General features: G+C 44.2%; 1 protein-coding gene across 8 annotated transcripts in view; it reads left to right on the top strand.

Moving 5' to 3' along the window:
• Positions 1-10007, top strand: part of ppargc1a (peroxisome proliferator-activated receptor gamma, coactivator 1 alpha) — a 309088-nt gene extending 299081 nt beyond the window's left edge. For all 8 annotated transcript variants that reach the window (XM_085451449.1, XM_085451452.1, XM_085451454.1 and 5 more), the window contains 6 exons: positions 389-1613; positions 3292-3384; positions 4287-4407; positions 6178-6299; positions 6636-6787; positions 8780-10007. In XM_085451449.1, coding sequence (XP_085307575.1) covers positions 389-1613; positions 3292-3384; positions 4287-4407; positions 6178-6299; positions 6636-6787; positions 8780-8883 — 1817 coding nt within the window. In that variant the 3' untranslated portion in view covers positions 8884-10007. The remainder of the gene's footprint in view (positions 1-388; positions 1614-3291; positions 3385-4286; positions 4408-6177; positions 6300-6635; positions 6788-8779) is intronic.
• Positions 10008-17152: the final 7145 nt, after the last annotated feature.

Raw genomic sequence — 17152 nt, 5'->3', positions numbered from 1 at the left:
TTTTCCTGCCTGCTATCAGATGCATTACGTTTGTCCTTTCCGGGGTTATATTTTTTTCTTTTTTCTTTTTCCACGAAAAGGGATCTTTTCAAGGTCAGCGAGGTAGAGAATGGCAAGTCATCCGTATTACAGTGCAGCCATATCAAGTTACACCAAGCATTACATTAATCTGTCAAGATTGCAATAAAATAGGATTAGGCCGAGGGAAAGTGAATATTTTAATCAGCCATGTATCTGTGTCCACTGTCCATAAACTGACCCGGGAGTTTATAGAGGAGTGTGGGCGAGGAGGCAGAGGAGGGAGGGGCTAGGTGGGGAGGTTTGCGTTATGATTCCATTTTCATTTTACTGTTCCCAACCCAACCTGTGTCTCTTCCTCCCCTCGCAGGTTTGACACCACCTACCACGCCCCCACACAAAGCCAGTCAAGAGAATCCTTTCAAAGCATCTCTCAAAACCAAGTTGTCTTCATGTTCCTCCTCGGCCTTGGCATGCAAAAGAGCCAGGCTGAGTGAGTTGGGCCCCGGCGCTCTGGCCCCGGCCCCAGGTGCCTCAGGCAGGGGCCCCACCAGGAAGGGTCCTGAACAGACTGAGCTTTACGCCCAACTGAGCAAAGCAACCACCACCCTCCCTTACTCCGTCACTCAACACGCAGTGGGGGGCGGCCTTGAGGAGTATCGCAGCACCGGCAACACTAAGCGGGCAACGCCCCGCAACTACAGCGACCATGACTATTGCCAGGCAACAGCTGGTAATAAGAAGGATGGGGGCTCAGCCACTGTTACCACAACCACAGCTGTGAAAATGACATTCACCTCAGGTGCCACTGATGCTCCAGTGCCTGCTGAAGGCAAAGTGGAGAGCAGGCATGTGGAATTTAAGGATTCAGCCATGCCACCGTCATCTTCATCATTTCCTCCATCATCAGCTTCACCTGGTTTTTTGGCTAAACAGCAGAATTTTGGGTCTGTGGATGGAGAGGCGGGCCAGGTTCGGGGGTTAGGGGAGCACGCCCTCACACAAACCGCTCAGATCCCCTCACAAGAGGCCACTATTGACAGGGACCAACACAATCTTTGCGCCACCAGCCGAAAGCTCCTGTGCGACCAGGAAATCCGAGCAGAACTTAACAAGCACTTTGGCTACCCTTTGCAAGCCCTCTACAGCCCGGGTAGCCAGGAGAAAGAATCAAGCAGCAAAACGAACAATGCTACAGCTCCTCAGTCCCTCGAGGGGGGAGAGAATGACTGCTACCCCCAGAGGCTGCCTGCCTCCAGCTACCTTCACCCGGGGTTTCTGGCCTTTCACGACGAACTAGAGCTGGACGAGAGCCGTGAAAGTCGATTCCTCTTTCCATGGGAGGGCACCCCTCTGGATCTACTCTTTGACTGCGCCCCCTGCTCTCCCTCTTCTTCCCCACCATCCAGCTGCTCCCCTTCACGAGGCTCTGTCTCTCCACCTTCCTCCCTGCTCCTGTCACCCAGCAGACCTTCCTGCTGGGCCGGCAGCGGGTCCCGCTCTCGTTCCCGTTCCCAGTCTGGGTCCCGCAGCTCCTCTTCACGATACCGCAGGCGCTCTCTCTCCAGCTCACCCGACAGACGCCCGTCCTCCTGGTAAGTTATCGGTCTCTTCCCCAGACTCCCCCTTCTCCCTTTTTTGTTCTTTCACTTGGCTGCTCCACCTCAAAGTTATGCAGTTTAAACAGGACTCATAGCAAGCAGGAAACCACTTCTCAGAAATGTTTACACCACCTTGTATGCCCATTTTTAAAACAACATGGTCACGCCCTTCAACTCTCCCTTTCTGCATGTGATTTTGACTCAGAATATTTAAAAAACTGCCTCTGATAGACCGTGACCTGGCCTTTTTAGGATGTTTCTTCACCTCCTGCTATTCTGTGATGGAATAGATTCTAACCATATTGCAGTTGTTACACGACTCAGATGATGCCTTTATGCCAGGTGACACTTAGATCTGAGCTGACAATGGGGGAAAAAGATTAGTTGAATGGTCCCCCCCTAAACTAACAGACAAAGGACAAAAGAGACAAAAAACAGAACATGAAAGGTGCCAGAGGCACTGGACTTTTGAACAGTGTGAGTTTTCATCTCTAGGCAGGGAGTTTTATTTGAGTGTCTTTCTAACACTCTCACCCACCCACCCCTTCTCACTCACTCCCTTGCATGCTCCCGTTTTTTGTTTGATGCTCGGGCTATTGTTTTAAGCGGCAGCTGTTGTTTTTACTGAGTGGCAAACCCTCGTCTTTTACATCCCCAGAGATGAAAGCGAGAACCAGTCTGTGGGAATATAGTCTCCAAACCCCTCTCTAAAAAAGACTCCTATCATCATAGCTTTCTGGGAGAACTACATTTCCCATGCTTCCCTTTGATCAGAGCCGAGGGGGATTCTGGTTGGGTTCTTTTGGTGAAAGAACAGAGGCAAACTGGAGTAACCGAGAGGGATGTGAATAAATTCAGTTTGTCAGGAGCGGCTCATTGAGTGACTCCCAGTGTACGACTCCACCGCTGTGACTCAGTTTGTTTGCATGATTACTGAAAGGTCAGTTTACTCCGCGGAGCCAATAGAATCACTTTATTCTATTCGGGCCCTTGTTCTTCGCTCTCGCTCACAAATTATACAGTAATAGTCTCAAGGCGTTGCATCAAAATCTGACACTGACAAGCTTTCTGAAAACGCTGCATAGGGATTGGAGTTTGAACGTGACAGAGCAGTAAGCTTGTTATAGCTCCACGCAGGAGAAGATAAACAGAATTTCAGGGAAATAATTCTCTAAATCCCTCCTCACTGTTTTAAGATTTCGCAGCATAAGATCCTTGATCTTTCCAAACTGGCATTCCTTTGCTACACTGAGCTTCCCAAACTTCTCTCCTTCCATTATTCAGGTCTTCCTTCTTCAGCAGCACTTAAATATTTAAGCATCAGAAGCTCGAGCAGTGTAGGGGAACTAGCTCTACAGTGAGGCCACTAAGGCCATAAGTATTGACCACGTCTTCATACAACATAGATAGCACGTGCACGTATGCTAGCGCAGATGCGTATAAAAATCCTGCAGCAAATCAAGCACATTTTCCGAGGGTTGTGTTGGTCAGCACAAGGAGAGGAGACGATGCTCTTTAATGCAGACTAATGGGCCCTGTGCATATCTAAGAGGTTAATTTAGTTCTTAAAGCCAAAAGCAAATTAACCAAATGTCACACGTTTGCAACAGTATGAATGCGTTTCCTTTGTTTTTGCAAAAAAAGTGACTTTTAACTTTATTTTTCCCTTCAGGTCTCGTCACAGCACAGATTTGAATGCTTTTCGTTCCAGGAATCACAAGAGCCCCCACCCCCAGCCTCGATCTCCTCTGAGCCGCAGGCCAAGGTGATTGTTTTAAATGAATCATTTAACCTTCAATTTGTCATGTGCTTAAAACTTTTAGTTACACGCTTCGGGTCACGACAAATGTTTGGTTTTTCTGTGTGTTTTTTCTTCTTAAGATTTCTTAATGGCGTGCATGAAAGCACAGCACCACTTTTTGCTGTCACCGCTCAGAAATCCTTTGAGTTCTTTGTGAATGCCTTTCCACATCCTGTCCCAACGGGTTGGGGGATGGGGGGGGGAGGTGACAAACATGCAGGGCAAATATGTTTAATTGATCGTGTTTTATTAGACGAGTGACAAAAGAATCACACTGATGCGCGTTCGTGCCGCACCCGTGAGCTGACGCTCCCAGCTGTATAATGCCACTTATTCAACTTACTGCCTCTGTAGTTTTGCATGAGCCACTGCAGAGGGGACCATTTCATATGCAGAGATGTACTCGCGCTGTGCTGAAACAGAGACAGAGAGACAGACTGACACCATCCCAGTGCTCCGAGCTGATTTGGCACCCACGCGCCTAATGACACCCGACAAGCCCAAGAGTCGCTCATCAGTCGAAAACTTAACGGACATGTCTCGTACTGTTCCAGGCTGGGGGAGAAAGTTGCACTTTCCTTCTTGATGAAGCCCTAACTAAGCAGAAAGTAATGACATGTGAAGTTGTGCTGACAGTTGCAGCTGCTCAGCTCCCCGACTGCGCTGCTCGCCGGCACTCCCGCGGGCCTCATTCGCGGGCTTCGCAATCGTGGCGGTGGCAAAAAAGACATCTTATTAACGTGTCCGTCTCCTTCTCTTTGCAGCCCTCGCGGCAAATATTGGTGATTGTTCTTCATAAGCATCAACGGGAAGGGCGAATTTAGAGGATGAGGGAGTGATCTCGCAATATGTCCTCGTCTCCACAGGTATGACAGCTACGAGGAGTACCAGCACGAGAGGCTGAAGAGGGAGGAGTACCGCCGGGACTACGAGAAGCAGGAGTTCGAGAGGGCCGAGCAGCGAGAGAGACAAAGGCAGAAAGCTATTGTGAGTCAGCTGACACAACTACCATCACATTCCCTCTGTAGCTTTTTTTTTGAGGGGGAAAGGGGTGGGGGTGGGGTTTGATGCTTGACTTTGGGTCTTCCTGCAACAAAGCTGATAAAAGACCACATGTAATCACTGCTGTGGCACAACGCACAAAAACCTCCCACAGACATGCACAGATTACTTGGGATGACACAGCCCTCCAGCCCGGTGCCATGTGCCACAGTGTGTCTCTCTCCCTGTGTGTGTGCGTGCTGAAAGAATACATACAAAGTGAGTTCCTGAATGATTCAGGCGACAGGCCCTTCCTCTTTATCTCTGGGTTGTGTATTTTTAACGTCTCCCGTCTGGAAACACTGTCGACTCTTATTAATCACACCACAGGGGCAAAAATGTTAAAATAGATGAAAACTAAGAGAGCAAAAAAAAAAAGAAAAAAGGAGAGGATCTTTAATTTTAAATAAAAAGAAGGAAATAGCCACTAATTCCACTCCAATCTCTTCTTTTTCCTGTATCTACTTTAAAGAAAAATCATGCAGATTCAGTGAACATCACGCTTCTCCACCCTTATCTCCGCTCTCCTTGTCTCAGTGTGAAATTACTCGGGTTTCCAGCGGGATGGCGCTGCTACCACCCGTTGATAAAGCACACGTTAGGTGGCGCAGTAATTCGAACGATCTCGGCGATGGAGAGACGAAAGATTCCCAGCGGTAAAGCTCGAGCTGTCAAAGGGACGGGCACGCCAAGGCCGCCTTGTTTATCAGCCGTCAGCAACTACGCTCTACATTTTTAGCCTCCAAACAGTGTGCAACATTAAAGAGGGGACCAAGCACAGGACAGCCGCACGTGGTTAATCTTTACTTGCTTTCCTCAGCTGCAGCTCAAATGAGCAAAGGTGAACTTTGAGTTTAGCGCCAGGCATCCGATTTCCATACGTGTCACTACTGCCCCGAAGACAGCTTTCAGAATTCCAACAGGCCTCAATGGACTTGCCCAGTAATGGCAAGTAAATGAATGAATAAATAAATAATACCAGTCATACATGATAGCCTCGGGCCTCAACTGTATTATATGATTAGCAGCTGCAATTAAAATACTCAAAAGCCAGCCTGGCGCAGTTTGTTCCTGAATTATTCCACTATGACCCTCACGTCCTCTGAGGTTCAGGGAGCAGTTTTTTTTTTTTTGCCCCGAGGCGCTCTGCTGCTGCTCTTTATGCTTCCTCTCTCTTGGATATGAATAACCTTACAATATTAACAGGCCTCTCATTTAGGGAACATCGCCAAGTTTGCTGTGTATTGTGAGTTGGACTCCCGAAAGCTGGAAAGAAAAACAGAAAGAAAGAAGCAGGCTTCTGTGATATATAGCTGAGTCACTCCCACTGCTTTATTTTTAGACTTCACAAAAAGGAAGAAGCAGCCCCAAACTTAAGACATGGCATCATTTGATAAAAATCGCTCTGCCTCTGCTTGATGAGTTGCAGAGAGAAAGAGGAATTGTAGTGCCAAGGCAGATTGAGTTGCAGTTTGGAAGCGCCTTCAATCAGATAAGAGGAAGCAGGCTGAACCAATCACAGAGGGAACACAACAGACAGATGGAAAAGAGGGACAAAAACAGGGGGGGCCCCCCAAAGTCGCCGGCAGTATCCACAGGAGTGATCAAGACCAATTCATTAGGTGCTCGGTGAAGAAAGGAGAAGGGGGAAAGGAAAAACAAGACTCCCCCTTTTAATCTCTTTCCCTCTGCGCTGTCTGTCCTCTTAACGAGCAGGAGGAGAGACGAGTGGTGTACGTGGGGCGACTGAGGTCCGACTGCACCCGGACGGAGCTGAAGCGCCGCTTTGAACTCTTCGGTGAAATAGAGGAATGCGCAGTGAATTTGAGGGACGATGGGTAAGGCCTCAGGATGTTCTGTCTTTGTGTGCATCTGTGTCCTATCTTGGCTTTAGTGTTGTTTTAGCACACTGTGGGGGGTGGGGGGGGGTCTACTGTAACTGCTGAACTTACAGCAGAGGCCGGTGACAAATACAGAGCTTTTGCAATCTGAGAGCGTCTCCCGATTCATCTGCATTTAGGCCCGTGGAGCCTGAAAGACGCACCTTTATTGATTGTCTTTTGCATATAAATAGAACGATGGTCATGACCGACAAGGCCCCCACCCCCACCCTCGTTGAGTCATTGTTGCCCCACAGCAACACTCTGACGTGTTTATTTTCTATTCCTGACCAGGGACAATTTTGGCTTCATCACGTACCGCTACACTTGTGACGCCTTTGCCGCCCTTGAGAATGGACACACCTTACGCAGGACAAACGAGCCCCAGTTCGAGCTGTGCTTCGGCGGACAAAAGCAGTTCTGCAAATCACATTACACAGACTTGGGTGAGTGCAGCTTTGTTGTTCTTTCCATCAGCCCCCTGCGGTCGTGCTGTACATTTGCATGCACGCAAGACTGTCAGCGGGACGTGGGGAGGGAAGGCGAATAAGCCTTGAGTGACGCTTCCAGATCAAAACGTACCCATCTCGGCGCTGATAGCAATTCCTACAGCCCAGAATGTGTCCGGCCGGGCGTTCCCGCCTCGAGATTGCAAAGAGAGTTCAGAGGTCGGGCTGTGAACATGCCGACGAGTAGCCTCGGTATCTGAAGCAAAACGAGGCAGACTCCATTACTCATGTGGACGTGAGATGCTTGCTTTTACTTTGTTGAGCTTAAAAGCAGATCTTGTGTGTTTTCACGTATGTGTGGGAATCTCATTAATAAGACAAGTCAGGGCTAGATGAAATTAGTAGGAGCGAGATGTTGTAGAAGAATGACAAGAAAAAAAGACGAAGAAGAAGAAAGTGGGAGCAAGGTGAAATCCCACAACCTCCCCACCCCCTCCACTCCCTTTAAAGTCCATCTGCTGCCAGCTGTTGTGGTGCTGAAACGAGGTAGATCCTTGATGTGGCACTTAGGGGCCAATAATTTACATTGGGGGGAGGGGCCGCCTCAGCAGCTCTCTGCCTACCTACCAGCTACTTCTGTCTGCGCTTATCTGCTGCCTTTGCTGAGAGTGTGGAGGATGTAGCTGCAGTACAGCAGAACTCATTCAACATAAGTTATTCCTCAGAGTAAACATGCTTAGCTTCTATACTGGCCCGACACGTGAATCTCAATCAGAAACCCAAACCGCAGTGACGCATTTGATAAATAATGCAAGCTTATCTGTGAAATCGAGGCTTTTTTCTTCTTCTTCTGGTGTGATGCCCCGCTTCTGACATGTGGAAAAAGGAAAGAAATGCACTTTGATAAAAGGTGGTGACAATTGAGAAGCGAAGCAGCGTTGGGACTTAAGTAGCATGTGCCCCATTATTTTAAGTACTGCACAAACACAAAAGATCATCTGCTCCACTCGGAGACAACATGAAAGATGAGTATTGACTGCTCTGGAAGCAATATGTGAGGTCAGAAATGTAAAATGCGACGCTACGAGAGGGTCAGCGGGTCATTTTAAGAGAAAAAGAGCAATTTTCCCATTAAATGAGGCAGTTACTCTACTTCTTCAAAGCACGCTCTTGAAGCCGTTAGCCTTTTAAAAGAGTGCATGGCACACAGAGAAACAGTTGCTAATCCTGAAGCCTTGAGGTTAGACATTATACTGAGATTGACTAATCAGCCTGCTGGAATGGAAAGGCCTTCATTCGACAACCTCTTTGTCAGGAATGGGCTATTTTGGTCAGCCCCCATATTGATAGCACGAGATAAGAGATTGAGAGGAAGGGAGAATCTTTTAATAGCGAGGTATCCAAACCTCTTCCCATCTTCTCGTCTTTTTTTTTTCTTTTCAGAGACACTGTCCATTAGTTTTAAGTAGAGCAGCGGGGTATTTTTCATCCCTCAAGGTGTGCAGCGTGACACAATCCAGCCCTTGGCCATTGCATTAGATCAAACCGGCGTCTCCCAGCTGCCACGGTCATTCCCATTTCTCAAAGCACTAGGTGTGTGCTGCCGAGTCCTTTGGGGGGCCCCATTTGTGAAGCTGTCTGTTGGCACAGATAAGATGCTCTTTATGTATTATCAGGTTGATCGAGAAAAACAGGAGCTATGAGAGATGGACGGACACATCTGCTGTCTTTGTGTAAAAAATATAGAAAAGCAGAGCATTCTGTCCTTGCGCCGTGATTCCTATTGGTCTGTTGCTAAAACGCAGGAAGCATAGAAACTATCGGTTTAACTTTAGAGCCGCACGTGACCGTAAGTGCAGAATATTCCCAGAGCCCTCACCGCAAACACTTCTGAGAACACAAAGGTGAACCCTGTTGTTTTATGTGCGACTTCTAAGAAATGCAGCTCCGCCTCACGCTAAACGCACAACCTTGTTGCTCCATTTCCAGACTCCCATTCAGACGACTTCGATCCAGCCTCCACAAAAAGCAAGTACGACTCCATGGATTTTGACAGTTTGCTGAGGGAGGCCCAGCACAGCCTGAGAAGGTAACCTGTTCAGTGGCACCTGCTGTCTGTCACAAAGAGGGACTTCTGATACCTCACGGTGGTTTCTCGCTCCTTTGATGACGAGACTACCAGAAGTTTTACACTCTGTCAAAGAGTATATAAGAATAAGTCTATAGACCTATATCAATATAAATGAATATATCAAAAATAAAGTTTACATGAACATAGCTGCTGAAGAGCTGGGAAGAGACATTGCGTTCTGGGAAGCCAGTGAACCCTCAGAATCTGCACGGGTTTGGTGCACTCTACTGCTGAAAGAAGAAAAAGAACTTTATTTTTTCTTTCTTTCTTTTTTGTTTTTCTTTCTTTTTTTGTTTTTTTGTTGTTGTTGTTGTTGTTGCTCCAAGCACTACAATACCCACAATTCTTTTGGGGTGAGGAAGTGAAAACACGCAGCTTGTTTGGCCAGATTTGTTTTTTTCTTGTTGTTGTTGTTGACCTTTTTTTTTTGTTTTCTTCTTTGTTTGTTTATTCTTTCCTTTTTTTTTTCCCTTTTGCAATCTGGTGTTTGGATCCGGTGTTACATCGCAAACAAAGAGTTTGGTGAAATTCTCAAGGTAACATCATTGTCTACATTTAACGGAGAATTGTAGCTGTGTATTTACAAATACTATAAAAAAAAAGGAATATTTTTATTTTATGTAAATATCAAAGTTCTTTATTTGTTACAGCTATGCACTGTAAAACGCAGCCTTTTTTAAAAATGCGGAGAACATTTCTTAATTCAGAATGTCGATCTGTAGTGATTACAATACTGTAAAAACATTATTGTACACCTACATGATGTGTAGAAGACATGACATGATTGTAGAAAAAAACAGAAGAAGAAGAAGAAAAAAAAGATGTGTCCGAATGCTCAGTTTTGGGGGAGCACGTGAACATGTGTCTTTTTTTTTTTAAAGTTATTTTTTTGTGGGAGAAAAAAAAACAGTCAACCATGTGTAGTTTATGTCTGTTTTTAAAGTTTCTCAATCGGTGTTTTTTGCTTATACAGCCACTGTAAAATGCATTTTTAACGTCTTTTTCATGATTGCAAAGAACGTTAGCCCATTTTTTAACCCAATTGTTTCATTATATATATATATATATATATATATATATATATATATATATATATATATATATATATATATATATATATATATATATATATATATATATATATGGTCCTTGTTTGATTACCTTCAAAGAGAGAGAAAGCTGTATTCACATCTTTTCAATCAGTGTAAACACATATTTATCTATTTATTTTAATATTTGAATCAGAAAAAAAAATATTTATGGACTCCTCACTGAACGTGGTGTACCTCATGAAATTTATTTGCTATTTATGTTATGTCCTTTGATTTGTGTTATTTAACTCGCAATCACTAGACAGGGTGTACAATAAATGGTTTGGTGGGGATAATATTACCTTCTATGCCTTTCCGAAACAATCAAAACATTCAGCTAATCAGTCCAGCGGTCAGCCTCTCCCCTAACAGTCACATCTGCAGCGCATAAATCTTTTTGGGTTTATTTCTTTTTCTTCCGTTTGTTTCTTTTCCTCCCGTACAAACACAGAACATGAAGCAATAAAATGATTTTGCAGGAATTTTGTTGTGCCGTTGTGAACACACACACGCGCACACACACACACACACACACGCCGTCATCGCTCCACTCACGCTTGATTATGTGAATGCCAAACAAAAGTTTACAATTTCCTTTTCCTGAATTTTTTAAAAGATCTTGTATTTGATGTACAATATATATATATATATATATATATATATATATATATATATATATATATATATATATATATATATATATATATATATGTATATATATGTGTATATATATATATACATATACTACTAATATTATTCACAATAATGACAGGATGATTAATGATAATAATATAAATGAAAGGAAAAAAAACTATATAAAAAGCAATAAATTATTTTTCAGAGTTGTATTTTAGCTCCTATTGTTGTGTGATTTTTGGACTTGACCCATTACCCAGTCGCTGGTAGTTAGGATGACTCCATTCCCCCCAGCATCTCGGCATCTCGTCACCGTGGCGTGACCTTGCGCGGTAAAACACTTGAATATGTCGTCGCCCACCCGCTCTTCCCTTTAATACGTAACTGAGTCTGTGTATGTCGTAATGCACGCGTTGCTTTGTGACATCAGTGCACATGTGACCGGCTCTTAACCCCGTGTGTTTAAAATGTGTCGAGTTGAACGTGTTTGTTGTGTTAGTGCATGGCTATTACAGGACGACACGCCGGTGCGGTGTATACACCACTTTGGATAACTGCCTCTCAGCTCTTAACTTGGCAGATTTTAAATGACGCTCTATAAAGCCTAGTAGAAGAAGAAGAAAAAAAAATCTACTCAACAATGTATCGCATGCTGCACCCCTCCTCCCCACTCACACACACACACAGTCCAGATATCACAGCGCCGTCGACATGACATAAAAGGTAACCTTGTGGTTCAATTAATATCCCGTTTCGAGCGCAAGCCAAGTAATGAGAGAACCAGCTTCCATCACAGGAAGGGAAAAAAAAAACTTTTGTATAAAAGCTTTGCTGATCACAAGCTTCCTTTCATCGAGTTTGATTGTGGAGACAAGAAACAGCTAATTTTTGTGATGCAAAGAGGCAAAAATTGGTTTAGGGATGGATTTCCCTCCAAAAAAATAAAAGAAAGAAAGAAAAAAAATCCCTTTACCTGTGTTTTTTAAGACATTGTTTTACTTTTTTGCTGTCTGTATAGCGTTTGGGTAATGGTGTCGTGTCCCATTTGATAGATGTGGCTTTAATCATTGTAATAATAAAGAAAAAAAATGCTTTGTAAATTGCCTAGAGTAGCAATATATTATAACACCTTATGGTTCAAATTTCAACTGTGGCGGACTTTTTAATAATATGGACGACATTGCCACTGCTTAAACGTTTGTTGGGTAATCATGTTTTCTTTTTTCTTGTTTTTTTTTTGGAAGGACAATATGTTTATTGGAAAATGTATGCGTGTGTGTGTATGTCGGTGTGTGTGAGTGTGTGTGTGTGTGTGTGTGTGTTTGTGGGGGGAGGGAGGGGAGGGCCAAGGGGTCGCTGTGGGTTGTTACCTGTTTGTGTCCTATCCACGTTGCCTTCTGCCAAGTCCTTACCAATGCCTTTGTGGTTCTACCTATTGTACGACTTTCTTGTGAATTTTATTTTTTATGTGCAATTCTCATCAGCCTCACCATGCCAATAAAGGGAAATGTGTTTGAAAAAAACAAAACCCAACCAAAAGAACTTTCTCTCCTTTCGGCGCCTTGCCTATTATCTTCCTTTCCTTGTGATGAATGTCCCTTCATCAAGCGCCGTTGTACCGTTTTCACTCAGCGCTGAGGAATGATTATGATTTCCTCTCCCTCTGATTACTATCAAGGAGACATCCTTGATTTTTTTTTCTCTTTCTTTTTAACGGGAGATTTAAAAGTTATGAAAACAATTCACGCCGCAAATGTGAATTCGCAACATATTTATCATCCCCCCCCCCCACCCCCTTTCCTCCCGGCCGTGCTTCTGTATCACTGAGCTGACTGACGCGGGAGAAGTGACACAAGTCCGTCCTCAGCACATCTGTCTCCTAATAAAGAAAGTCGGCTTAATGCAGAGCAGCTTCCCCTCTTTGAAATTCACATCACCTGGGAGAGGAGGCGGCAGTCTTCTTTTTGTCTGTGTCCACAACTTGACTCCACACCACGAGCGTGCAAGTTAATTAAAAAGTTAGGGGGAATAATTTCATTAACACGATGGAGAGCTATAGTGAGTTGATGGTGTGCTTGATATTCAATGAGGCTTCATTATGACTATAACAATCCTGTCTTTTTCTTTAACACACACACTCACACACACTAACGCACACCCTCTAGCCTGGGAGATGGAATCGCACCAGGAGCTTCCACCGTCTCCTTTTCTTTTCTGCTGGCACAAAGGGAAATATGGGAAGAATGTGCATTAAACTGTAAGGTTGGGGGTCTGATTGTGTTTTTTATTAAGGCCGCTGTTGAGCCCCGGAGAAGAGAGTGGCTGGCTTTCATTTCGGCTTGGCTGCCGCGTTACAGCGGGAGGTCTCCTTCTGCTTGCCCTTTCCACAGAATGAAACTGTCCCTGGAAATCTCTGCTCCCTGTCATGATAGGATGGCTTCTTCTTCTTCTTCTTTTTTTATCTGTTATATGTCTTTTTTATTATTATTAACCAGTAGATAAGCAGCTATCTCTACTCCAGTTGGAGGTAAGTGGTAGCCTTGGAGATAATGGGGTTTGATGGGGCTGGGCTCTCTGTGGGACAAACACTGAGATGCTGCCGCTGAGTTGTGCAGCTTGTATTTTATTTGGCATCTAGCTGCGGCTGTTGCTGTTGAAAATCCTGAAAATGGCACTTGCTGTATACACCCTTTGTTTCCAGCAATGTGATGGGAATGTTTAAATGGTTCTGGTGGCAAAGCAACTGAAAACAAAAAGAAATAAACTGCGCAATTTTGGCAGCTCTTTGGTGAACGTCTTAATATCTTGTAAGCAAGGCTGCGTGTGGGAAAAAGCAGTCTTTGATAATAAGATCAGACTACCTGAGACTAGTTAATTAAAGCCTGTGGGGTGGAACATGAGCGGTACTACTGCTAATTTACTATAAAGAGCCCCTTTAAAAAAAAAAAAAAAAAGGGGGGGGGGGGGGGGAGTCTCGGCCTAGCACAAGACTACCAATTTCCCTTCTCTATGAATAGACAACAAGTGACATTGAATCATCACAGATTCTATCACAATAATTAAAGTTAGCTGAAACTGATTATCTCTGACTAAAAGGCTGGCAGAGAGAATAACAACAAGATTAAAGTGTGCCAAAGACATGGGATTAGGGAGCTGTTGGCAATGACAAAATAACATCAAAGAAGTGATGCCAGGGTGCAATGCTGTGTCGCTGGGCTCTTGCCTCTAGTGTCCCTTCAAGGTTTCTCTTTGCTCAGTCCCCCAAACTCTGTCAGTGCCCCTCTCGCTCTCATTCTCGGTCCCTCCTTCTCCCTGTGCCCTTTCATTTTTAGGAGATTTCTTAAGCTTGTAGCATTAATCTGTTGCCAGGCGGCAGTCGGTGCCTAAGCGAAACAAGATCAAGAAGATTTTTGCCAGAACTGGAAGAAGAAGAAGAAGAAGCAGGGTTTTGGAACATTATGATATCATAACCACAATAGCTGCGGGCGAGAGGCTGTTATTCCAATCAGACTGCATGTACAAGCTCGGGGATGATCGGTTAAGTCACATGGCCCGGTGGTGTTCTGTTGCAGGAGTCATGTGACCCTGCTGGCACCGATTTGATTGTTGAGAAAATAAACATTTCCCGCGGCGGTTTGCGGACCCATCGTCTCGAATAAAACTGTGCATTTGGTTCCTATCATTTCTGAAAGTGGCCTTTGATGAATCTAAACAGAATGAACCGCAAGATGTTGCCTGGCTTTCGATTATTGAAACGCTTCTTTTGTTAGCGCCATTTTTTTCCCTCTTTTCTCCTACAAGCCTTCCATCATATGGCACCTTATGGGAGAAGATAATGACAGTGCTATTAAAGTCGCAATCTCCCTATCCGGCATTCTAGTTTCAGCAGTTTTTGCTGTTAAAGAGTAATGAGGAACAGAAGGACAATATTCTTCTTCCCCCCCTCCCCAAACTATCAACTTTGGGGACTGAATGTATTCTTCGCTAGATAATTAATGGCTACAGACAAATGGTGGTTGATTGAGCGACTCATCCCTCTATTTTCAATCACCATCTGCTGTGTGTTGCTGGCAAAAAACAATGTTAATTACCTCGAGTGTGCCCAAGACGTGGCGTATTAATTAGAAAAACAAAAAAAAGGGAAACCTAAAAGATCCCAGTGTTTTAACGCCTGTAATGATGTGTGAGAATTCATACAGGAATCAGGCCCGCAAGGAGGTCACTTGGTAATTCGGCCTTTTTGATCATTTACCAACTTGCTCCTGTTGGTTGGTTGCTTGACGCGGCTAGTGTTTACCTGCTTTATGTGGCTCCGGGCCATGGGAGGCCTTTAAGAAGCCTGGAGCTTGCAACTCTCTGCCAGAAAGATGAATCTTCACGGTAGCCGCAGGGATGGCCAGCTGACAGAGAGGCGTTAGGATGCAGAAAGCCCAGCTTTTGTTTCACATTACCTGACCAAAAAAGAAAGAAAAGAGACGAGGCGCGACTGACTCAACGTGACAAGGCCGCGATTGGCGCTCTCCGGGTCAAAGCTGTGACGGCACCCTGCAGACGCTCCATCCACCTCGCCCTCAGACTCCCAAGTGTGCAGCTGGTGAGAGCGGATCCCGATCGGGCCCGGCATCACAGCGCCGCCATTAACGAGTTGATATAGAGAGCAGCATGTAAATGTGACGATGTGAGCAGCATATCATCAGTAATTATTTGGCAATCATGGAATAGCATCAATAACAATTAGTGTAATTTCCATGACTTCACTTCTTAATGACTTCATTCAAAATAGTGACAAATCAAATATGTTTGTTTCCATACAAATAGGTCATTTACAGTCTGCTAAACACTGCCAATAAAAATAGCATCAAAGACCTGAGTTACGATGTGACTCTAGCTTTCGTATACATACTGCATTCTCTAGATCCGTGAGTATGAAATGTTTTTATCCTCTAAATAAAGCAATGCCAGATTTCTGAGATTTTTAAGGACATTTTTCTTCTCGCACATCAGAGCAAATGGTGGAAAAGAATATGGAAAATTCCAGAAAAAGAAAACCCACTCATGGGATTTAAACCCCTTATGGGAACCACTGCTTCAGAAAGTGTAAGGCTAGCCATGTACTTCATATTCTTGTTATTTAAACTGTCCCATACTAGTTGGATCTGGGTTTCATAATGGCTCCATTCAAGCATTCTTGACAAGATGGCTCGAAAAGAGAGAAAAGCTGAGTGCTCTCTCCCTGCCTGTACATACTCTTTCCGCTGTCCCTCTCCTTCTCGCTTATCTGCTCCTTGTATTTTTCGCAGAGTGGTCCTTGCGGATCGGGGCAGTTGTGTCTAAATCCAGTTCCGAGCTACTTAGCCCCCACCGAGCCTGCGCACACTGTCCCAAGGGCCCATAAGAGCATCTCTCCCTCTCTCTCAGACCCCAGCTTGAACCCATATATCACACAAGCAAGACATCACAATACAGTAGAATGGGCACATGGACAGTTATTGTTTGTTTGCACTATTTACGTCAATGTACAGTCTGCAGCAAATGGCACCGTAATGCAATCATTCATTCCTGCCATTCTGCGCTTCCGTCCATTAGGCTAATGACATTCTTTAACCGTCCTGGCTTTCCTTGGCTGTTGAAATCACGAATGTGAGAAGTAGGAGAAAGTGGGGATGCCTGCTGCTTAATTGGAGAGCCATGATCAAATTCCAGCGTCTGGACACATCTGTCCCATGGTGACCTCGAACAATGATCCCCACAGCCGCTCGGATGTTGTTTTTTGGGGTTTAACCAATAGACCAAATGTAGAAAGTGGTGAGCAAAAAAAAAAAAAGCAAGACAATTCAGTGGCCTACATCCTGACCTTAGGGGATAAAAAAGTATCGACCCCATCGATAGTATTGATCCAGTACCGATACCTACATTTGTATCGATACCATCCATATTTGGATTGATCTGCCCACCTTTGGCATTAAATCATAAATGAAGTCACTCAGTAGGACTCATCGTGAATATATGAACCAAAGTCTATAACAATTTACTCAGAATTTATTGATACATTTGACCAATGAATAAATAGACAGGCAAGAAAATGTCTGCGGGACGACTAAAATTCCTCTAAATGTGCCAAATACATCAACAAAGAAATTACACTTTAAAGAAAGAAAGAAAGAAAGAAAGAAAGAAAAAAAGTCACGGGCCTTTATCCGCTAGCCCACATGGGTCCATATAAAATTTCCATGGTGGACTGACCAGCCCTAACAGTCTGAACTTTGTGGTGTATCCGGTAGCTGCTGAGAAATGGATAAGGATTTTAAATTAAATTAGCATGAAATGTTCAAGAACCGTTTTCCGTACAACCTGAAAAATAAAAAATAAAAAGTCTCTTTGATTTTGGCTTTACAGATTCTCCCCTCTGATACATAAATAGCACCAAATCAAGGTCACGTCTTGTCAAATTAATTACCCGTTATCATCACATATCCTTTTAATCCTTATTTTATGGGCACAATT

The sequence above is a fragment of the Copadichromis virginalis genome, linkage group LG3 (assembly GCF_057382275.1).
Source record: "Copadichromis virginalis isolate Kocher_CV1m ecotype Utaka linkage group LG3, C_Virginalis_male_GT1.1, whole genome shotgun sequence".
Lineage (NCBI taxonomy): Eukaryota > Metazoa > Chordata > Actinopteri > Cichliformes > Cichlidae > Copadichromis > Copadichromis virginalis.
This window is presented reverse-complemented; position numbering and strand designations above follow the sequence as displayed.